Consider the following 24,231-nt stretch of genomic DNA (forward strand, 5'->3'; position numbering starts at 1 on the left):
AATATTTTTTATCATTTTCATACAATAAACGTGTATTTTCTATACAAAAATTCCGGTTTCATATTTACATACCTGGTAAGTAGATGGCATATAAAAATGTTCAGATAGAAAAATGTCAACATATTATCTGCAGAGAGACTGAATTCGAGAATTAAAAATAAAAATTCTATATGAGAAATTTTGTTGGAAATTTATATCCAATAAGAGGTAAAGAATATCTGCGATATTATTTCTTGAATATTGGCGGTTCTATTTCTAACAAAATCTTTCCATCTAGATGGATATGAAGTTATCTATGCCAGAGCTATTGATGAATTGGTTCAAAGAAAAATTATAACATTAAAAGTTCAAGTGTTGTAGTACATGAGAAACAACCCAGATAGACAAATTTCGGTATATATTGTTTTACATAGAGACTGAATTCGAGGATTAAAAATAGCATAAATACATAGAGATGTGTCCTTATACAAGAAGAATTGTAACAGCATATAAAAGGCAATTTGATGCTATGAAAATTACGGCAATATATCACGTATTGTGTCGGTAAGAAGATGCAATTAATCAACAATATAAACAAACTGATATTTTGCTGCAAAGTATAGAATAATAAATACGTATTTCTTATAACAAGCATATTACAAACATGTTATGTTGCACCAATGGTAAAATAAAATATATGTTGAATGCCTGCATGCTGACCAACATGTTTGTCTATTTGGGCGTAAGCAGTAAGACGTAGGCAATTCATAGGCAAACCAATCAATTATAGGTAAAACGTAAACGTTGACTGCTTACGTTCTCAACTGTGATTGGTTAATTTATTTACTATTTATGTTTACTGCTTACATTTTCTATGCCATTTCCTGTTCACTTCAGCTTTCAATGCCACGGACATCTTAAGAGTATTCTTTCATAGACAGAACGTTGTTGGATTATCGTGAGTGCATGATCACGCAAAGCGGCTGAAAGGAAGTCTAATTGCGTATCTCATATTTTTCCTTGGATAACATATTTCATATAATTCGCTTGAAATTGACGAAGGAATCCATCGTTGGAAAATAACGTGGTGAAGTAGGGCATCCTATCGTGCTATTTCGTCACTGCCATCATCTCTAGCACCGTATTTACAGTTGCATATATCGTGTTTCTTTGATTGTCGCCTAAAGAGGTGACCCTGTTCTCAATTGCCAAACGGCGTTATTTAATGATTATGCATACGTATGATGTATAATGGTAGCGGTCTCTTATACACCGTGTCTTATTTTATCCTCACGACATTTTTCTTCATAACATAGAATATTGAGAGAGGTTATTCTTTATCCGCGCGATAATCACTGATAAAATGCACTTTCAGCACGAAAATCATAGCAATGAAAGTAAATCCAAAAACTGAAAAGAGATTTTATATAAAAACATTTTAGCAATTTTTAATAAAAACAGAGTCAGCATTGTTCTGAGTCAGCTGACATTGACTTTGATATATGTTGTTGAAGTCATCTTACTGACGAGGAAACACATAAAAGTGTCCTCCTCCGATTTTGATGAATTTGAAATATGTTGTAATCTAGACCAAAATAAGGGAATTTTTTTATGCCCAAACGGCTTTTTAAGGGATGAAACACCTTTTTGAATAAAATCGGTATTTTTCTTTCAGCGTATGTATTATCAAAAATATAAGATATAGAAAGAACTTTCCGAATAAAAATTTAATAGTTTGAAAAGTATTTTATAACGGCGTTTTCATCTTTTCTAATATTAAATTTTTTTAATATATAATTTTTAAACATATTCCAACTTACTAATTTTTTTATATCCTAAACATTTTGTTTTTACCAATTGAAAGGATATTTTATACCGAATCCAATCGGAAAGTTCCGTCCGTTTTTTTGCAAAACGTATAGGTTTATTTAAGAAACAAAATGAAAAAGTACATTAATCAAAATATTTCCGTCAAAATTATCCATCGTTAGCGATGACTTTTTTCCATCTTTCGGTCATCTTTGTTGCCTAACAAGCAGAATTTCGCAGGTGGTTTTTTTGCCTTTCAATGTCTTTTGACTTCAGTTTATATGGAATCCATTTTCTTCCCTTGTAAACCTTTCCTACGGCTTTCAAACGATCGGAAATGACAGATTGAGCACAATTTAATGTTTCTGCAAGTTGTTTTTGCGTTTAACATGGGTCTTCGTCCATCAATACCTGCAATTCTTCGTCTTCGAATACTCTTGGTCGTTCAGAACGCTCTTTGACTTCTCATCAAAATCATCACTTTTAAAGCGTCATTCTCTGCATGTTTTATCGGAAGGAACATTATTATCATAAACTTCTACAAACATTCGATGAGCTTCAGCTGCAGTTTTTTTCAAATTGAAGCAAAAGATTAACATTTCACGCAAATGACGCTTATTTGGCTCAAATTTCGACATTTTCGATACAGTAAAAAAGAATGTTATTGATGCAAACGTATATTTTTATGTACTGAATGTTATTGACAGATGTCAAAACAAACGATTAAGCTTCGTTTAGACATTAGATTAACAACAGTTCTAGCTATAGCTACTTGCCGCTAGATGGACGGAACTTTCCGATTTATCTAATATAATAATGCTACTTTCCGATATACGGACTTTTCGAAAAATAGAGAGCAACATTTCTATAAACTCGTAATGCTGTATGTAACCGCCTATTTCATTTGATATATACTATACATTCTTTTCGAACTTTCTCATACTAACAAGAGGAAGGCCAGAAAAAGGAACGCCATTTCTGCATGAAACCACCAAATTATACCTACACCAAATTGTAGTATTCGATGAGCAATTTTCAAAACATCCGGTTTTGGGCGTTTCCAGACAGTATATTTAGAGAAAATTTCATTTTAATTGTGCCCAAGCATGTGATTAGTATTGTAGCATTTGTAGCGAACGTTAGCACAAGTGTAAGTTGACCGAGTGGCAATGCACGTGAGTCGTGTGCGAGAAATCCATGTTCGACTCCCGATGGTATTTGATAATATTTTTTTGTATTTTCATAATTCTTGCATTCGATGTATAGAACGGGTTATCTTTTTTGGTCATTGACAGAATAAATTTATTGTTTTAGAAAGAGGGCCCATTACCACTCCTCGTACTTGATCAAAATATATGACAGACTTCTTTCTTCATATATAATTGTTACGTCCTGGGAATTCCGGATAATTAATTAAAAAATTTTTTTTCTTTTCTCTCTCTCTTTTCGAACTTCTATTCTCCTAATATAACAATGGACATAGGAAACCCATCTGGCGAACAGCCGTCGTGCCAAATGAAAGGCGATTCAGGAAAATTTCATAACAGGAAACAGTGACCTGTTGTAAAAATCTAGAGTTTATATCTGGGTAGTGGTCGCCAAGTGTGTCCGTCGGCCTAGCTATAAAATTTGGAACTCTGCGCTAACAGATCTCCAGTAGAACAAAGCAACTCGAAACACTCCTGCTCTAAAACTTTGAAACCTACATTTCCCTAATCTAAAACCATATGCAGTCTAACAACAAAACTTAGTCGTAAAATCTGATCTCTTGTCTTTGATTTTCGGCATCTTGACTTTTCCAGCTGGCCACTTGTATACATCTCTCTACCCCACAAGAATCCACCACCATCGCACTTGTCATGCTCAATCCATTCGGCCAATTATAATCTATCCACCCAAAACTATGAGACATCCACGCTCCACCCTTTATCCCATCTATATTCATGTCTTCTAGAACTGGCTGTCTCCTCCCCCGACGTCTTTTAGCTTCACTCTTAACTTCTAATGGCTAAGACTTTTTCCCACTAAGGTCCAGGACCAATACTAAAAATTTACTAATTAAATCTTTGATATCATTGGGCTCTCCTTCAGGCTTCACTCCTTCCCCCAAAGGCCATCTCTCTACCCACCCTGGTGGGTCCTGCCTCTGATCTTCAGTATAAAAACCGCGATATATGCCTCCGCGGGCATTCAGAATTCCAGTTTCCAGATTCAGATTTTGAGAAACTCAAATATTCAGTATTCAAGCATTCGAACATTCAAGCATTCAAGCAGATTTTGAGAAAAGTGCGAGCTTCCTGGTTCTAATAAGTAAACAATTATTTGGTGCTTCAATCGGAATACTCGGCTGGGGCAAATTTCCAAATATTGGAAACCAGAACACCTACGCAGATCTGCGCCATTCTCCTTTTTGCTTGTGTCAAATCATCTCGAATCAGCAGTAAGTTTTGTTTTCTTTTATGCCCTTATTTATTGGTTCCACCTGTTTATTGAAATCCATTTTTAGTGGGTCATTCTGTTCACTATTCACTATTATTCTGTGGGGTCCACCCATAGACTCCTCCACCTCTTCGAGGCGGTATATAGGATAAGAGACCCCTACGAATTCGAAAATCAACTGCAATATCTCCGATCTATTATTAATATTTCCCTAGAAATTGATTATCATCCAGACCCGACGCTCCTACCCCCTTTCCTATTTCAACGTTTACCCCTTGCTCCTTCCTCTTCTCCCACACGTGCGTCCACTCCTTCTACCTCTTCAATATCTTATTCCCTTGTTTCTTTCTCTGAACTATCCACTCCCTTAAATTCACCTGACCACTCACGTTCCCCCTCACCCGACTAACTCTCTATTCATATTCCTTCCCTTTTTCATTCCTTCTTCTTTTACTTCTCACACACACACACACATACACATACAATCATTTGCGTAAATTGTCATATTTTAAATCGCGCCGTTATATCATTTTGTTATTATCTTTATTTTAATAAATCTGTTAATAGTCTATTAGTCACAGCTAACAACGGAAAATATTTTGATTGATGTAAATCATTTCTTTAAAATAAAGATAAAAAAATTGACAAAATAAAACCAGAATTAATTCAACATCCTAATATAACAGGGTGGGATATTACTAAAACATTCTTCTTTATCTCTCGTAAACACTCATAATACGAGGGTAGTCTCAGAAGTACCTGACCTGACGTATAGATGGTGGTTGTTGTTTGAAAAGAATGACTATGGTAGAAAGTACCAATCTTATAAAGCTTAAGTTTGAAGTTTGACGACGCTACTGCTGTTTAATATTTGTTTGGCAGCCATCAATAGTGAGCGCTCTCAGTGAATTTGTAAACATGAAAAAAATTGGTCATCGTTATGTGATATAATATTTCCATTTGAAAGGCCTTAGACCAACCAATATCAAAGCGGAGCTAGATTCTACTCTGGGGGAGTCTGGGGGAGTCTGCTCCTTCGTTTACAACAGTAAAATATTAGGTGGCAGAGTTTAGATGAGGCCGTACGAGCTGCCAAGACGAACATCGCAGTGGTCGACCAAATGAAGTGACCACGCCAGAAGTGGTGAAGAAAATCCACAAAATGGTACTGGATGACCGTCGACTGAAAGTGCGCGAGTTAACAGACATAGTAGGCATTTCAAAAAGTGCTGTACATCGCATATTGACTGAAAATTTGGACATGAGAAAGCTGTGCGCAAGATGGATGCCGCGATTGGAACAAAAACAGCGTCATGAGGATGTTTCAATCGAGTGTTCGGCGAAGTTTCGCAGCAATAAAGCCGAGTTTTTGCGTCGATTCATAACCATGAATGAAACATGGGTCCATCACTTCACACCTGAGACAAAGGAACAGTCAAAACAATGGACTGAAAGGGGAGAATCGGCTCCAAAGAAGGCGAAGACAGTTCCATCTGCAGGCAAGGTCATGGCGTCAGCTTTTTGGGATGCGCGTGGGATAATTTTCATTGATTATCTTCAGAAAGGAAAAACAATCAACGGCGTTATTATGCGAACTTATTGCAGCGTTTGAGTGATGAAATCAAGAAAAAACGGCCGCATTTGGCGAAAAAGAAAGTTTTGTTTCATCAAGACAATGCACCAATTCACACATCCGTTATCGCGATGGCCAAAATCAATGAGTTAAAGTTCGAATTGCTTCCTCACGCACCCTATTCGCCAGATTTAGCCCCCTCGGATTATTTTCTGTTTCCAAACTTGAAAAAATGGCTCGGTGATAAAAGATTTGCCAACAATGAAGAGGTGGAGTCTGCGGTTGATGGCTATCTTGAAGAGCTCGACGATTCCCACTATAAACAGCATATCGAAGCTATTGAACATCGCTGGGAAAAGTGTATTGAGCTAAAAGGAGACTATGTAGAGAAATAAAGATATTTTTTCCCAAATTTTTGTGTTTTCTTTGTTAGGTCAGGTATTTCTGGGACTACCCTCGTAAAAGGCTACATGGAAGTATATAAATGACTTTAACATACATTAGAAGATCTTACTGGATCATCAGAAGAAGAGCTCCAGTTATACAGTCTGTTAAGTAAAAGCGTGGTCGGCCTTACAGCTGGTAAAAGGTATCGCCTTAAATCTTTTGTGAGCCGATAGAGGGAAACTTTGTCCTTAATGCACTAGCAAGAAAGATTCAATTGTCGTTGATGTTTTGAAAGAAAAACACGTAAGCATCATGAGTGCCAAATACGCGTTACGCAACGAGGCTGTGTTCCTTTGTCGTCGCAATTGCCCGATGCAAATCCTATTGAAAATGTGTGAGCGTACATTAAGTAGAAGCTTCGTGGAAAACGCATATACACTTTGAAGCAGTTATCTTGCGAAATTCGTCGGATTTGGAGATCCTTGCCGCTAATACGCCGTCAATTTGGTCGAAAGCATGCCTCGGAGATGCCAGGCAATTATCGACGCTGATGATGACTGGACACATTATTGACATAATTGCATATTCTCATCGAGTACAATGCATATATGTATTTAAAAATTTTATTTAATAAATATTTAATAAATATTTAATAAATATTTTTATAAATTAACCCGACCACGCTCTTGACAGACTGTATCTTACATTTTGCAATATGTCCGTTATTGTGCCCGATATCGTAGAATAAGAGTCTTTTTTTCCATTAAAAGATCAATTATGCATTAATATTCCAATAACAAGTAAAACTTGGAAAGGATGAGCGTTAAAAAATTATAAAGGGTATCTTGCAATCTTCATTTGCTTATTAACTTCAGCTGTATATTTAGAAATTAACTCACGTAGCATTGAGGTCATAATGATTATAATAAGATCACATTGAATTGGAATCTTTCTACATAGTGATGTGCAAATGTCCACTTTCTAATATCATAGAAATGTCACACTTATGATAAAACATTCAAACATCACTATAACTTTGATGATGTCCCTATAGTATTACACTTGTGACAAAGTGGATATTCGCACATTACTATAATTTCGATATAATCTCATTATGAATATTATGACCTTGATGGAAACTGATTATATTACAGAAGTATTAATTTTACTAACAAAATGGTCCTTAACTTGAATACTCCCACCTTCATCCAAATTCAAATGGATTCACTAGAGTAGTTACCATTAAAATTAAAACCAATAATTAAATTATGTCTTCAAATAATTCGGAAAAAGATTTTGTAGCAAATTTATTGTCAAAAATGGGCGGAATATTTAAAAATTAAATATATTCTTTCACAACTCATTACGAGGGCTGTATGATAAATACCTGCGTTAAGGAAGGAAACGCATTTTTCTTAATTTTTTTTATTTATTTCTCAACATCTCTTTCAATCTCTTAGTCGATATATTTAGTCCAGCGATATTCCAACTTTTTTAAGCCGTCCAAAAAATATAATTTGTTGAACTCCGCAAAATAGACCTCTGTTTCGGCGATGACTTCCTCGTTTGACGTGAACCGCCAAGCCATTTTTCAAGTTTGGAAATAAAAAGAAATTTCATGGGACCAAATCTGGAGAATAGGGTGGATGAGGCAGCAATTCGTAGCGTAACTCGACCAGTTTTGCTATGTGTGCTTTGCGATTGCGGACGAGTGAGCTGGTGCGTGGTGAAAGAGTACTTTTTTCTTCGCCAAATGGAGCCACTTTTTTCATCAATTTAGCGTCGAATTGACCCAATAAATCAGTATAGTATTGTCCCGTGATTGTCTTTCCCTTCTCCAAATAGTCGATGAAAATGATGCCTCGCGAATCCTAAAAAACGGTGGAAACATGACCTTTCCGGCTGATGGAACCATTTTACCTTCTTTGCCTTCTTTGGAGCAGGTTCGCCGGGTAAAGTCCACTGTTTTGACTGTTCTTTCATTTCTAGTGTATAGTGATAGATCCATGTTTCGTCAACGGTCACGCCGCAGAAACTCTTTCAGATTGCGTTTAAACATGTCCAAACAGTGCTCCGAAGTTGTCATGCGATTCCATTTTTGCTCCACTGTGAGCAAACATAGAGCGACACCTATCTCGCCGATAGCTTTCTCATGCCCAATTTTTCGTGTAAAATATTCTGTACGTATTCAATTGAGATGTTTATAAGATCAGCAATCTCTTTGATCTGCACCCGGCGGTCTACTAATATTATGGATTTTGTTGACCATATCCTCCGTAGTCACCTCAATCGGATGCTCTGGGCGCTCTTCATCAGAAACGGATGTTCCGCAATGCTTGATTAAACCAATATCTGATGGTAGTCATCAAAGGTGCTCATTATAAACGGCATGCAACTTCACTTTGATTTCCTCACACGTCTTCCTATTCAAAAAAAGGAGTCGAATCACTGACCGATATTGCTCTTTTTTCATGATTGCAAACAAACACGAACTTGCCCGCTTTCAACAGCTATCAAAACAAAACTATTTGATAAATCTGTCTGAAATTTTGACAGACGTCGTTCGAAAGATGGCGTTACGCGATGATATACAGATTTTGCATCAGTGGTACTATCTGTCGTTAAACACAGGTACTTATCATACAACCCTCATATATCATGCTTTTTTTTATGACATTCGCAACATAAAACTTATTATAAAATATTTTTGTAATAACCGATAGACAATTGAAACTAACACTAAAAAGATTTTTTCTTCAGGTTGCTTGCAGCCTAGGACGGAAAATATGAACATTAAATAGAAATAGATCGTTAAAAGACACCTTTCCGATTCTTTGTTTAATAGTTATTATGAACTTTTTCAATATTTATCCATGATTCTTATTTACGAAAGAAATCTCATATACATACAAAGATATATTTTGTAAATATTTTGAAAATTATTAAAACAGATTTGACAACTCAGCTTATAAACACAGAACTATAGAAAAATGCGCGAATGTTATTATTGCATTTGTTACGTGATGTAACAGCACTCATTAGTACATGACAAGCCATTAGACAAGTCTGCTCATCGGTAGTTTGACAATCGAAATATTATACCATTACTTTCTCGTTCCGCACGAATACACTTTGTATATCTCAAAGTGTGGCTTACCGATTAGTTTGTTTTGCGAGCTGTAGAAACGCTTCTTTTCCGCATGTTATCGAGAGTTGTTCGTAATGGGGAAAAAATAAGTAAGTAAATAACGAGATCTCAGACATGTCTAACGGAGCTCGTTATCAGTTTCCTTTCGTCTTAGAGATATCACGGAAGAATCTTACGAAAGATCTTAAACAGCGTATAACATTCACCTATACGCGCAGGTCTTCTCAAATCGTAAATATAATTCTGCATTCTTCATATGTGACATATTTGTCATCTATTCGCTCGTTTATATATCCGATATCAGATCCGATTAAAATTGGAAACGGCATAGAATGATACAAAACTACGATGACGCACTGTGCACAGAAAACTACGAAGTCATTTTCACAATTTTTACCAATAATAAAATCACGATGTTCCCACGAGTGCAGCCAGTTTTTCTCGAACATTTACGAAATGTCTGCATTTATTGTCCGGCGATAAAATGATAATATGACAGGGCTGCAATTGTACATAAGAGCATCTCTTATCAGTAAAAATGTTATCTGCATTTTTTATTGGCGCTTCCTTCATTTTATTAGCCGATCGCCAGTTACTACAATATCAGATTGCGTTTGATCATCGGATAATGTCGTTTCGTTGTCCGCGTAAATTGTCGTGATTATTTTTTTTCAATGAAGAATTCTCTGTGATTCTGATTACGTGTATAAAACATATACGTTTTCTTTTCTTCGCTCACGACAGTTGGTCGGAAGCTTCATATTATTAAGACACGCGAGTTCTCGCATTATCATTGTAAATACGTTATAACTCAAGGTTAATGAATCCCGAGAATAGAGCACGGAGATAATTTTCCTGGAAAATATTAATATTCATGTACTGAAAAAATATTCACATTATTCAACATATTTGAAAGTGGAGATTATTTTATTTTTACCTTGTATATTTTAAGAACAAATTTCTTTTAAGATGGATTTAAGATCGATAAAGATGAATTTGCCTTTTAATTTAATAAATTTTATAAATTTAATAAATATACAAATAAACTATTTTATCTATGTTGTAAATTTTTATATCGCAAAATTAAGAGGATATCCAAATAAGCTACTGATTAGTTGTTTTGATATATTATATAATATATTATATATCTAGCGATAGATATGAGTATGAATAGTATTGAACTTTGAGCACTGAATCTTGAACCTGTCACTAGGCACAACAGTCATTAGATGTGATCTTTTTCATCATTAATATCTTAATAATTTGCGACTTTTGCAAAATGATACTTGACTTTTCTTCTCAGTTTGATCTAATTAATCTTTACAATTTTTTGTTTCTAAAAGATCCCGGACACCCTGTACGATTCGATAAGAATTTTCTCTGCGTGCTTTCTCACGAATATATACGCGAGACCTCGTAGTGTATTTTCCGCATTGCATTCGCTCCACGACGCCGACAAATTTTGCGCCCTTGACGAGGCCCACCGATAGATTAATGGACGAAGGTGAGAAGTTGTAATTCGAGCTTGATTGGCGCACAAAAAGGAGTCAATTAACGATAATTTTGGCCAAAGCGTTAACGCTTAAGCGAGAATACCCGGACTGTAAATAGGCTTCTCACGATGGGGGAAAATAGGAGGCGGTTAAAAGTTATGTCATTGTGGTTTTTTTCCTGATGTGATTACGTTACAAGTGTTTCTTTTTCTAAAACGTCAGTACGACAAGTAGTGAGATGATAAATCGTTCCTAACTGTTGCTGAACGATCTCGTGTCTGCTATTAACATTATTTTACACGTAGTACATTGTTAGATTTACGACACATCGGCAAAATCTCAATCAATCTCTCATTTGCGGGGAGAGATCGGGCCTTCGAAGCACTTTTGGCGCATTGAGAAAAGAAAAAGATTTGGCGTTTATGATTATAACTATACATATGATGAAGTAGCTGAGAAATTTTTGTAGCAAATGATACTGTAACATCATTCTTCTATTAAAACAACTAGGAAGCTATGGTTGCTGCTAAAAATGGCTACAATTTTCACAAAATCGGCCATTTTTCCTCACAAAAAAGAATTCTCTCTTGAGCGCTATGCAATCTTAAGATCTTGAGACCTATTTCATTATTATTTTTATCGTTAAGACAACTAGAAAAATATTTAGTCGTCGCCGAAAATGGTTATTTTCACGAGATCGATTACCCTTTTCCCTAAAATTGATTTCAAGATTTGACCGATCTATTGACTCTAAAATCTCGAAGTCATTTTTCGAGAATACATATATGAACGTCATCTTTCAAAATGCGCTTTAACAAGGCCGTTGACCCGTACATCACGAATACGCGATGACAAATGACGAGCGGAAGTTACTCGTCCTCGAGGATCATGCCTCGCCACCACTACCGTCGCCGTCGTCGCCGTCGTCGTTATCGTCAACGTCGTCGTCGTTGTCGTCGTTGTCTTCGAATTGGCATTATTGAGGGAAAAGTACGTAGACTTTTAACACGACTCGATCATTCTAATTCGCAATAGAGTAGGCACACGATGTGCACGATGGAATGAGGAGATTATACACGGGGACACGTGGGTGGGGGGTCGGATCGTGGGGGAGGAGACATAGGAGAGTACTATCCTTCGTGCCCGTGGTCCGGCGCGACGATGCTGTTCGCGATAATGCGACAGTGTCAGTCCCGCGTTTAGCGCTTTAGCGCTTGGCGACTGATAAAAGATAGCAGTTACATCGAAGACAAGTCAGTCGGTGCACAGCTCTTGCTCAAGCGATCGCTCGCGATCACGCACGGAGAGAGAGAGAGAGAGAGAGAGAGAGAGAGAGAGAGAGAGAGAGAGAGAGAGACAGAGAGAGAGGGAGAGAGAGAGAGGGGGAAGGGAGGGAGAGCGAGAGAGAGGGAGAGACACAGCAAACAAACGTGGGTTCGTCGGCCCGAGCGTGGTTGATTCACGAAGAGATCTGAAGGTGTAGGCACACACAAACATCTTCGTTAAAGTAGCTCAAGGAACGAGCTTTGCAATATTCGCTTTGCACCACACATCTTGAAACCTTGACACAATCCCGACGAATTCGCGTCGTTGAGGATGCCGAAGTGCGAAGCGGCGAACAAATGAGCAGAAAGTCACGGTGAAGTGACTTTGATTGGTCATCGGGCCGGGCGTATCTTCGCGTTGCTAGAAGTGTCAAGGAGTAAAAAGTTGAATCTGCAAGGCTCAGGGTTGTGATCAGAAAATGTCGCGTACGAAAGCTTAACCGCAACTCGTTCTTTCCGAAGCCGAAGACACCGCGCTGAAGCGTGTCTCGTTGTATCACCCCAGCTGCCATCGTGCACGTGGTGGATAGAGGGAGAGAGAGAGAGAGAGAGAGAGAGAGAGAGAGAGAGAGAGAGAGAGAGAGAGAGAGAAAGGGTGTGTTTGGGGAGACGCTATTAGCGCTATCAATGTAAACACTATCGAATGTGTTTGTGGAGGCAATAAGGTGATAACGAACCCCACGAAGAACAATAGCATAGAGCGTTAACATTATTGCGTTACATTGTTATATTATTTAACAATCAAGTCCAGAACTTACCGATTTGTGCTCTGAAAGCTAGTTGATGCGAGTTGCGATTTAAATTCTTCTTCAGTTTCAGCATCTCGAAGCTCCGCTTCCATGGAACTGTCCGTTATAGTAAAATAATGAACATGATGTAAGTACCATTAAAATGCAGTGACATACAGTGATGTGCAATTCGCAGCATTTCAGGCATTCACGGAGTTTACAGACGTTAACGCTACCAATGCACTATCTCGGAAAGAATAGCGTTGATAGAGCATGTTTATTGTGTTCGACGCTACCATTGGTGACATCATGAAAGAATTTGTCAGCGCTATCATTTAGCTCCGCGGACAGCTTGTAGTGCTAAATAGCGTTAATAATATCTCCCTAAACACATATAGATAAATAGATAAATAGATAGAGAGAGAGAGAGAGAGAGAGAGAGAGAGAATTTGAAGAGAAGAACTTGGAAAAAAGGATCGCGTAATTCCAGCGATGCAGCAGGAGCACGATGACGAGCGGTGCAACTAAACTCGACCCGAACTGGATGAGAATGGTCGAGTTGCGTGCCAGCGCGATGACAAGCGCCGGGATGAGTAGCCTGGCCACGGCCAAATCTTCGAATCGCCTGCACTACGCAATCCTTACGATCCTCGACACAGTGTTCTCAGCGCTGGTGGCCGCGCCGGCGGTGGTCGGTTATTGGCGCGGCACTTGGGGTCTCAGCGATCTGTATGTCTATCCGGACGAACCGATCTTCAGCAGCTTCGCGTCGATCGCGATCGGCTTCGCCGGCCTGTTTGCCTTCAGCGTACTGCAACATGGCCTGGACGACGCGTTGCATCCGGACAAGCACCGGCTGTCCTATTACCTCGGCTCCCGCCTCTACACCGGCGTGTTCGGCTTCTGCTGTGTGAACGCATGGCGCGGTGCCTGGAAGGGCCTAGACATTTACACGGATCATACCGCTAGCACCGTCTTCGCCACGACTGCCGTTAGCTTGTTGGCTCTCGGCATCATGCGCGCGATCCGCAATATTTCCGCGCCGCCGTTCGCACTCTGTCTTGACTCATGCCCGGGTTACTTCGAAGTGCAGACTATGTTCCGCGTGAACGTAAGTATGACGTGCGATTGTCCAAGAGTGAAGCTTCTGTAGGAGCTGCGGCTTGTTGTTTGCGTGCCGACAGAATCGCAGCGCAAATAAATAAGGCTGAAGCCTTATCTACAACATGCTATTTGCCTTCTGTTTATTTCTTTTCATCTCTTTTTGACTTAAACCTTATGATTCAAGCTAAACAAAGATAAAGAAGAAACAGGAAACAGAGAAAGCATATTGTAAATCAGGCTTTAGTTTGCGTTGTCCTAGACGCCGGTACACAGGACTTCGTTGGTCCTCTGTCAAAACGTTCTTCGATGCTCTTGCATGGGTATATTCTTAATATCCATATTGTCAACATACCTGAACTATCTTGACCTAAAGAGAATTTGTCGGAACGACGGGAGGATTTACATATTCCTGTCTGCTATCGTCTAGGTGGTTAGTGTGCATCTAGCTTGATTCGTAAACTGCCTGGATCGCTGGCCATAGACGGTTATCTGATTGTTTGAGACGATACTTTCTTCGTCTGCCGTTTTTTTTTTAGTTTTATTTCTATTGTCAACCATGAAAGAAGGAGGGCGTACTAGGTGGCGACGGGACGTCGTGCGTTCGGGACCTGCATCTTATTTTCGTTCCGAAGAGAGAAAAATATCGAGAGCGCGGTAGTCGCTAGACCGGGAAAGGAAGACATTTCCCGCTCGAAGAATTTCTTGCTATGGCAAATATCTCGTAACTTATAAACTGTCGATGTTTATTTGAGACGGTATTGTTTTCGTCTTCATCTTCTTATGAAGATGGGTGATGAATCCTTTCTTGAAATGTGAAGAAGTAGAAATGTTCAAATGCTTTTGAATTAGAAAATGTTCGTCTTTGTTTTAAAGCAATAGATTTACAATCGATTTGTTTTTCCATTATCGACGCTTCTCTTTTTTTACCGCCCATCTTCGTCGTCAGCCATAGGAGAATAATTTCCCGTCCAAAGCATCTTACACATTAAAAATTATGACAGTCTATTAATGTTTACACAATTGAGGACTTTCGATTATCTAATACGCGGGACAATACTTTCTTCTTTATATTTCTTCTCTTTAGGGAAGAAGTATCTCTCTTCGTCTTTTTAGAGAGACGCTTTCTGTGCGAAGTGCATCTGAAATCACGTCGATCTGTCGCTGTAAATGTAACGAGCAATAAGTTAGCAATAGAATATAATTCAAGTAATATAAGATTGATAAAGATAATGTAACAAATTATAAAGATAATATAAAAATGAGAGTATATACGGTGTTTTTTGATAAGTAAAACGAGTGTCGAAAATAAACACGAATGTAAATTTGGCACGTGCCGTGATTATTACCGGTGACTGATGCTATAATATTAACGCTGGTAAATTTGCATGCAAGATATATCTAATTATATCGAATAAATTCGATTCATGTGATATGAAGCCGATAAGACATCAATAAAAGATCGCTTCGGTCTTCTTCCGAGATTCAAGCGAAATCAATGGATATCAACGTGATGACAGTCGACACGTTGACATTCGTTATTGTCTATTAAAACGTGCGGAGTCATCCGGTAGCTCTTAAATCATTTTCAATCTCATCTTCGCAAGCTCTTACCCTCGTCAAGACTTTACACGTGACATCTGCCTCACAGTCATTTTTACTCGTTCGTAAGACCCTTATCTTTGCGAGGCCTTGCTTCGTGAAACCTGCTTGTTTTCCAGTTACTCGACGATTTTCCTGTTGCATCAATAAACTCGAAATAAGTTCGAGATCAAGTACTTTGATGCAATAAGTTACTTTCATGTAGAATACAATAGAACCAGAGCAACATAATCATAATTTTATAGAATATTAGAGTTTAATATAATGGAACAGACAATTTATAAGGTAATAAGTAATGATGTGAAAAAACCAACTTACATGCACTTCTATTATATGATACTTCGAATCGGTATTAAGTTTAAGATGCTTGGAAGATATCTTAGGTTTTTTTAGACGTCTTCACGACATTTTCTAAACATTCGTGTCACCTAGATAGTTCCAAGCGAACAGGTTGACTGACTTGCCGCGCTCAAAAATCGAACGCTACGAAAAATCCAATCGAGAGTACATGATAATATTTATAAACAAATAGGGAGAATAAATAGTTTTCCTTCACTCGCTTCGTGATATGTTGCTTAGCGTTTTCGAGCAGCCCGAGCTGTTTGAACACACCTTCAGGCTCGACAATTCTGCATACGCATGATCGAAAATACGATCATAATATTTCTGGATACGAACTGTTCTCGGCCCTCTGAAGATTTAGAGCACTATTATCACTACGAACTATATCCACGTGCACGAAAACAACCGTGATAACGCATCTCTTGACGTAATATCGTCTCGAGTAATCACTGCCGATGCTGTAAAGCGCATCATAAATCATAAATCGCGACGGATCGCATGAGTCGCATTTACATACACGTCGTACAAGCTCACATTATACACGTTATCGGTGTATAAGCACAGTTTCCGGCTAAGTCCCCCGATCGTCAAACACTATCGTGCTTGTTCGAACGTACGCTAGCGCAGCACACATATGTACTAATTTGCATGTACTTGTCGGTTTACTTGACACTTTCTCTCTCTTTTTCTCTTTCTTTCTCACTTTCCTTCTTTCCTCCTCTCTTTTTTCCTCTCCACCATACGAAAACGGTCGTCTTGTAAATAGCTGAATTTATTTCCCGCGATTAAGCTTCCTTCGGTCAAAGTAATATTCAATTATGACACACATGTAAATATTAATCATAAAAATTATTTCTTTTCGACACGAACATCATAAAAAATAGTAGTATAATTAATAAGTAGTAGTGGTATAGTAATATCATTTTCGTATCGATACGATAGAAGACACTCGTATAATTGAATTCGTTTATTACTGATTTAAAAGGAATTTTATTGATATGATATGTGTTGTTTATTTTACTCTCTCTTATTTTTCATAACACTGTGTGTCATTCACGACACGTTTTGTGTCACGGCCAAATGATAGACATTTCCCACATTAAGTAATATTGTTCGACTGTGTCGAGAAATACGAATCTGAAGAATGTTCTGAACGAATTAATTTGTAAATTGTGATAAAAATTGATTTCGTTCCTTCGACGATCGCAATACATGCATATTAACTTATTTGCAATTGTTATTTTTTGAGATGATAATTTTATAAAATCAACGAAACGTCGTCACAAACGATAAAATATTCAATGATATTTTCGATTCCTCTCTATCTTCTCTATCTCTTTTTTCTTTTTTTTCTTGCTAATCTCTTATATCATAAGTGCTCCAGATATAACTGTAATAAACTATACACTATATCATACGATTCTTCCAATTGCATGAACGAAACGTCGTCATAAACGATAAAATATTTAATGGTGCTTTCAAATCCTCTCTATTTTTTTATTTCTCTTATTTTCCTAATCTCCTTTATCATAAGTGCTCCAGATATAACTGTAATAAACCACTATACCATACCATACGATTCTTCCAATTGCCTAATTACCTTAGTTGACATATGATGTTTATTGCTGATAGATTTACATTTGTTGTACATAATAATAGCGGCTTACTTTTACTGATAATGTGCGAATCAATCACTTATAAAGGACAGATGAGATATTTTCGTATCCGTATACCTCTGGTATTGTAAAATATATCGCCATTTTTTATTCTTCCCTACCTACGCTCGACAGGCAAACATATAAAGCGTGCAAATATCTCCTCCTTATGCATCTGTATCAGTACATTAATTATTTATCAGCTAGATGTCGATGCGGAATCGTGATGCTTTGACATTAATATTTAACTCTTAGCGCTCTGCGCGTTTTTGTACCACTGCCTACCAGCAACTCCGGCACATTTTTGCAGCGGAGCGTCTGAGAAGAAGAAGTCTTATTTTGTGTGGAAGGAATTACACGTGCTTGTGAATGTTTTTGATTTTATTTATTTTATAAATATGCATATTCCTCTTGCAAATGAAACATAAATTTTAAATTTTATAATTCACCATCGTATGATATCTTTGGAAACAATCCCCCATTCTGGGTTTACCTGAGCAAGTGTCACAGTACTCACTAGTTTGACGTCTGCCATCCTTTCTTGAAAATAATATTTGAAAATAATAATAAAATAATAATAATAATAATAATATTTGAAAATCAAATACGTCTTCACTATCATTCAGCTCTAAATTTTCATCATAACATTCATTCGTCTCCATGTTTTTAATCATAAAAAAGTTCGTAAAATAATTTAACCTCAATATTACAGACTTAGCACGTTTTAACTACAAATAACAACAACAACGCCGACGATGACATAGCATCTTAAGCGTAATCATGTTAAAAACATTTGGCTCCGCAGCGGAGCCACCGGAGTTACTGAACAAATGAGCGATGTCTCCGTACCGGAGCCAACGGAGCGCTAAGGGTTAACAATCGTGCATTATCGCTGAAATATATAATATTCCTCGATATTAAGTAGTAAACGCCGCTCTTGTAACGTCAACATGATTATATTATGATTGCAGAATACGAGGGACTGGTCATTGTACTTATTGGATTGTGCCTTTAGCGTAGGCGTCGTGGGCACATTGGTTGTTTTCGTCTGGAGAGGCGTCTGGATTTTATTTGACATTTACTTGTTTCCAGAAAATGAGGAGTACTCCGCCGTTGGCTCACTCGTAAGTGATTTTTATCAGATCGCGAGCTGAATGAAGCTCGATTCTTCGGCCGACTTTTCGCCGATCGCGTCAAAACGCTATTCAACTTCGTTCACTCATGTGTGTTAATGTAAATTGATCTCATTCACAATGAAAGTCGTATTCTCAAAGATTTGTCGTTGATGTAGATGAATGCATTTTTCGTTAATAAGCGGAAAATTCTGGCCGCGTATCTATCTGCTATCAACGACGCGTGGAAGGATTCGTCATTTAGTACCGAGTAGTCAAATACGAAACAATTCGTTAAGGCGTTAAGGCTTGTGTAAATAAAAGCTCGTGGAACAAAATTTGTGGAAATTTCGATAAAAGACAAAGATGATTTACGACGATATTTGCGTCGAGCTTTATAATTATTGAAATAATTTATTGCTTTTGCCTTTATATATATATATATATATATAATCTGTTTTGTTCTCTTTTCTTTAATCATGACACTGTCTATGATACTGTATAGATTCATTCAATGAAATAACTAGCTGAAATATAACCTAAATTTTATGTTATATTATAAAGCAATGTTCGTGTTACTTTGTGGGACAGTGGCTTGCTATGCGCGGTGTAAGAAAGTTTGCGTTTCGATTGTGATGTATGTGAAACGAAATAAACATCACAATTGATCATCAACTCTGTGTGTCATTGCGAAATCGCAAATTTTGCAGCATACGACGTAGCACGCGTTGTGCCGTGGTACTGTACCAGTATAGTTCGATTATATAATTGAATATTCGCCAATTGCATGATTGCCGTGGCACATGGCACAATTGTCGGTGTATGCGTATGAAATGCTTTACGTTATCCCTAATTCGTCATTTGTCGCATCATCGCCGTCGGCGCGTTACGAATTACTACTTTTCAGTAACAACTTGATGTAGCGACATTATTTTCTTTTTCTCTCTGTTACTAACTATAATGTTATAATGGAATATAATATGTATACAGAATAGGGACAGAAGCTAATCTTAAAAGATCTGTAAAATTTGGTGAAAAAAATTGTTGGAAATTGCAACGTCTTCTCATTTTTTGAATAACCCCATCACTAGAGTTGGACAAATTACTGTTCAAAGGCGATTATATAGAGGGTAGAGATGTGCGAACTATTCGAATTCGAATCGAATCGAATCGAATCGAATCTAATGTAATTCAATTAAATTCGAATCCGAATCCCTATAATTCGAATACAAATCAAATACATTAGCATTTGCGCGCATCAGCAAAACGGGCCATCTGGACTTGTATGTTTGAACTCTTAATTTGTAATTAACTTAACTTATAATTAATAACTTAATTATAAATTACTTTAAATATTTAAATATATATTTCACTTTAAGATGATATTACAATATCAATATTACAATATTTCCTTTCATATTAAAATCTTCCATTATTATTTGCATGTTTAATAGTCATGTTAAATTTTTTAATTATTCAATTCGATTTTATTCGATTTTATTCGAATTCGAATGAAATTTCATAGATTCGATTCGATTCGAATTTGAATTTAAAAAATGAGATTCGATTCGATTCGATTCGATTCGACATAAAAATTCTTGATTCGCACATCTCTAATAGAAGGTTGAAGAATTCAAATTTAGATTTTTTCATATGACTGTCTTAAAAAGGCAAAGCGAGAAGACACAAGCGCACATATCATGTTTGATTTTTCTCTCGCTGGTAATAACAAATAACATGACGAAATTTCAGGCCATCGGATACTCGATAGTCGCCGTGACGTTTTGCCTGCAGCCGCTGATGCGATATGTTTGCGCACGTCTTCAGGGTTTGGTTCGCTTGGTGGTCGCGGACATTTTTCTCCTGCTGAGCTTCCTGGGCACTGTGAACGTCTGGCGCGGTATATGGGTCGCGCTGGATCTGTGGTTATTGCCGGACAATCCAGAATTGTCTTGCTGGATCACTCACATCGGTTGTTTCGTTTTTCTCGTTCTCCTCAATTGTAGTAACTCTATCTTAGTGCGTGGCGTTTACATCGACGCCGAAGAAGAAGAAGGCAAATGTGTTGTATTTCCATGTCACTATCTTCGATTGTTTTTTAAGGTTCGTACTGCCTCTGACTGAGAAATACTCTTCACATTTCTTAGAGTGAAATTCCGCTCAGAACGCAAGTGAAAGTAAAATTAGTGAATGCCAGTCATAAAAGCGAATGTTCAACCAAACAAAAAATACTAAATTTTTCATTAAGTTTCAAGCAAATTTCTGAAAATTGAATTCCTTTTTCCTTCATTTAATTTCTGCGAGATTAATCCAGTTCTTAATCCAGTGAATATCTCAATTGTTTAAAGTGAATTTCTATCCTTACGGCGGTAGAATATGTCATAGGTTGACTTTTCAATTTCGAATGAAAACATTCACTTGACAATTCAAAATGAGAGAACTCACTTTACATTGCATGAAAATCTCAAATTTGAATGACTGGGTGGCCAGTCTACTTTCCGAGTGGAATTCATTCGAAGAAATTTATGAGAATGCAATGAGTATACAAATTTGTCAATTACTCATCTTACATAACAATCGAGATTCTACAGAACATTATCGTTTATCTCGCATTAGATCGAACATGAGAAGAAAGAAACGAGACGACAGAAGCTGCTGGTGGCCTCGCAGGATTTCAACGATGGCATCAACATGAACGGAAAGGACAGCGAGGACAGCATCTTGCCGTTGGAAAATACCACGATTATACCGATGAATACAGACTCTGTTGCATAAACACGAAAGAAATTGATCTGATCCGTTATGGATGTGATCCAGTTAGGTAGGGACGACAGTTTGCCGTGCACGAGCTCAGTACGAAGGTGTATGATTGAAACAGAATATCAAGTGAATATCGGCAGAATCCTTGCGCTGTGGCACAGTGCTTCCTCTTTTACATCGTGCCGTGATTAGTTTTGCGCGTCGATTCTGTCTAACGTTCTCTCTCGCAAGAAGAGTCCCATTCGAATTTCCTGGCTGGTCATCAGTATATAAAATGATTGCGAAAAAGAAGCGATATCATTCGCTTGTTTGCGACATACAGCAAGCATGTGTTTAGGAAATTTATCTACTTCTTGAGAGTGACTCCTTGCCAATGAAAGAAGGCAGAAAAGGAGAAAAATGACATCGTTATCAAGTTGTTACTGAAGGAAAATTATCTGTAACGGCGTTATGTGAGCATCTTTGAGAAAGAGTTAAGCGTATGGCAGAGAATGGCTGTGAATGAACGTACAAAATGAACATACGTTTGCGCTGAGGCAATACCTGCTTCATACGATTATAAACGGAATGTCATAAGTTGCAAGACGACGACGGCAGCAATGTGTATACGATGCACGAGTGATCGTCGTTGAAGCGACACGATGCGACGCGACACGCAGGAAAAGGAGCTCGAAAGTATTTTAAGAATTGATGCTGCCATTGTGCGTTTTACCTATCAAGATCACTCGTGTAGTTGTAAACACATACGAATGTGATTGTGAAAATAGGAAAGAAGAAAGAGAAAAGAGGAGAGAGAGAGAGAGAGAGAGAGAAATTATTTATATATTTATTTAAACGAAAGTAAAAGATACATACAAGTATGTGCACCAAGATTGACTCATAAAGATACTTATTGAATAAATCAAATATAAATTGTCTGTATGCACGTGCGCGCGCGCGCGCGTGTGTGTATATTCGGTAGGGTGGCGAATAAAACTACAAGACAAAGCGCTCGCGTCTCTTCTGTTTCGGGACTTCTGTTTTCGATTCGAGTTTAGTGTCTCCACGTCGACAAAATTCGCTACTATCCGGATGAAGTCTGACGCAAGCGATCGCAAGAATTTATTCATTGTTTCCGAATCAATCCAATAAGTAAAATGTTAGCGGTATGCCAGCAGATTGCCAATAGATTCAATCTGAATATCGTAACAGATCTGTAATATCCACTAAGTTCATGTTCTCTCGACGGAGTTTGCTGACACAATTCGACAGCAAATCGGCGGCAAAAGCCGAAAAGAATCTGCGGTACATTCCATTTAAATCCACCGAAATGACTACGAAACGACAGATTCTGTTCGGTATTTATGATCAATTTGTCATCTGTATTCTGTTAGCGGATCCCGTGCGTTTCTGTTAGCGAATTGTCGACTAAATTTACAGCAAACCTTGAGCACGATCTACTTTTGCAGGTTTGGCTATTTGAAAATCTTCGAGTCCAATTTTATTTTTGGTTCGTCAGTTGCGGAAGTAAAATTCGCCCGGGTCTGCTCACAGGTATTCTTCTGCATTATCCATGCGTACGCATGTTCACGGACTCGTTATCGAAATTAGCATCGAACGAGACCTTGGATGACGATAGTAATAAATTGAACAGAACCATTATAAGCATAGAATGTAACCTTCTCCCCGTATCCTGTACACTTCGTAGTCTTTGCTCTTGTGCGGCAATTACTGTGTCACTGGAGTACTAATCACTAATTATTCGAGATAATGACAGGACAATGGGCGGCGGGTACGACGATGGGAAGTGCTTAGTTCGACGGTAAATGCTTGCTCCCCTGGCCTACATTGAATGTTCCACAGAGAACTCCCTCGCGCACGATGAGGGACAGGGAGGAAGGCGAGACGGAGAAGGAGCCATTTTCCGTCTCGCGAATAGAATAGTCATTCGTCGACGACACTTCTTCATTCTCTCCCTATGTTCGTCTTTCGTATCTCTTATCGTAACAATTGCTGACAATTATTCCGTGGCATCACTGTCGACATATAGATATATTCTTTATCTAAGCAAAATGTTATAATAGTTTGCCAGCAAATTGGAAACTTCAACAAAATGCCGTGACAGATTTATAGCGTCTATCTGTGTTTACATTAACGTCAGAGTTACCGAGACAATTAACACGATCTACCGAAGCGAACGAAATGATAAACTTTCGAGAGAATATGTACCATACGTACCGTACGTACCATACAAGAGTTAAATATGTTCGTTTATTTCTCTCAGTCTTATATCCAAACCGTCCTTTGAAATATAAAATATATCATTGTACAGAGAGAGAAATTTGAGTAACTTTCATAAGAAATTACAAACTGTTTATTTTGGACCGCTAGTTCTAGCTCGCGTTTCGTCGTCAGAGTCCGCCAATGTAACTTGACAACCGATTGATAATAGAAACCGAGTATAAGATTTGCTGTAATATGTTCTGCTTGAGTGCATCGAAATGTTCATGAGACGATAGATTCTGTTCAGTTTTATGTCGTCAACAGCAGATATTGTGCAAAATCTGTTAACATTTTGGCTATTTATCTAACCAACATATTCAGGTATTCTCTATACTTTTACGTCAATTTGGTGCCAATATCGAAAATGTACATAAAGGTATTCCGGATGCACTCTTATCGCAAGTCGCGGCAAGATAAAGACATTTTCAAACTCACTCGCATGCCTGTTGTCACTCAATTGAGGAATCCTCGGGAGAAGATCCTCCTTAAGTTGCCGAAGCGGAGACTTAGACCGTG

At 37.8% G+C, this 24,231-nt stretch overlaps 1 protein-coding gene and 1 long non-coding RNA gene across 3 annotated transcripts; one reads left to right on the forward strand and one right to left on the reverse strand.

Moving 5' to 3' along the window:
* The first annotated feature begins 12,191 nt into the window (after window positions 1–12,191).
* LOC105187771 (uncharacterized) lies at window positions 12,192–22,871 on the forward strand. Of its 2 annotated transcripts, XM_011148770.3 has the most exons (5): window positions 12,192–13,029; window positions 13,372–13,992; window positions 18,553–18,705; window positions 20,446–20,796; window positions 21,310–22,871. In XM_011148770.3, the coding sequence occupies exons 2-5, from the start codon at window positions 13,390–13,392 to the stop codon at window positions 21,466–21,468; spliced, it is 1,266 nt and encodes a 421-aa protein (XP_011147072.1). In that variant the 5' UTR covers window positions 12,192–13,029; window positions 13,372–13,389; the 3' UTR covers window positions 21,469–22,871. The 2 variants fall into 2 exon arrangements, with proteins under 2 accessions (XP_011147072.1, XP_011147071.1); XM_011148769.3 differs by having other exon boundaries at window positions 12,192–13,992.
* On the reverse strand, window positions 22,486–24,219 carry LOC105187773 (uncharacterized). The gene is made up of 2 exons (XR_003112852.1): window positions 24,151–24,219; window positions 22,486–23,468 (listed from the first exon to the last, which is right to left on the reverse strand). It is a non-coding gene; the product is annotated as an uncharacterized LOC105187773 (long non-coding RNA).
* Between the last annotated feature and the right edge of the window lie 12 nt (window positions 24,220–24,231).

This window comes from Harpegnathos saltator, unplaced genomic scaffold (assembly GCF_003227715.2).
Source record: "Harpegnathos saltator strain DR-91 unplaced genomic scaffold, Hsal_v8.6 scaffold217, whole genome shotgun sequence".
NCBI lineage: Eukaryota > Metazoa > Arthropoda > Insecta > Hymenoptera > Formicidae > Harpegnathos > Harpegnathos saltator.

Excerpts from the sequence above, each read along its gene's own strand:
- LOC105187771 (XM_011148769.3), top strand. The coding sequence starts at position 13,390 with ATGACGAGCGGTGCAACTAAACTCGACCCGAACTGGATGAGAATGGTC. Across the intron at positions 13,993-18,552 it reads AGACTATGTTCCGCGTGAAC|AATACGAGGGACTGGTCATT; the intron begins GTAAGTATGACG and ends TTATGATTGCAG. Across the intron at positions 18,706-20,445 it reads ACTCCGCCGTTGGCTCACTC|GCCATCGGATACTCGATAGT; the intron begins GTAAGTGATTTT and ends ACGAAATTTCAG.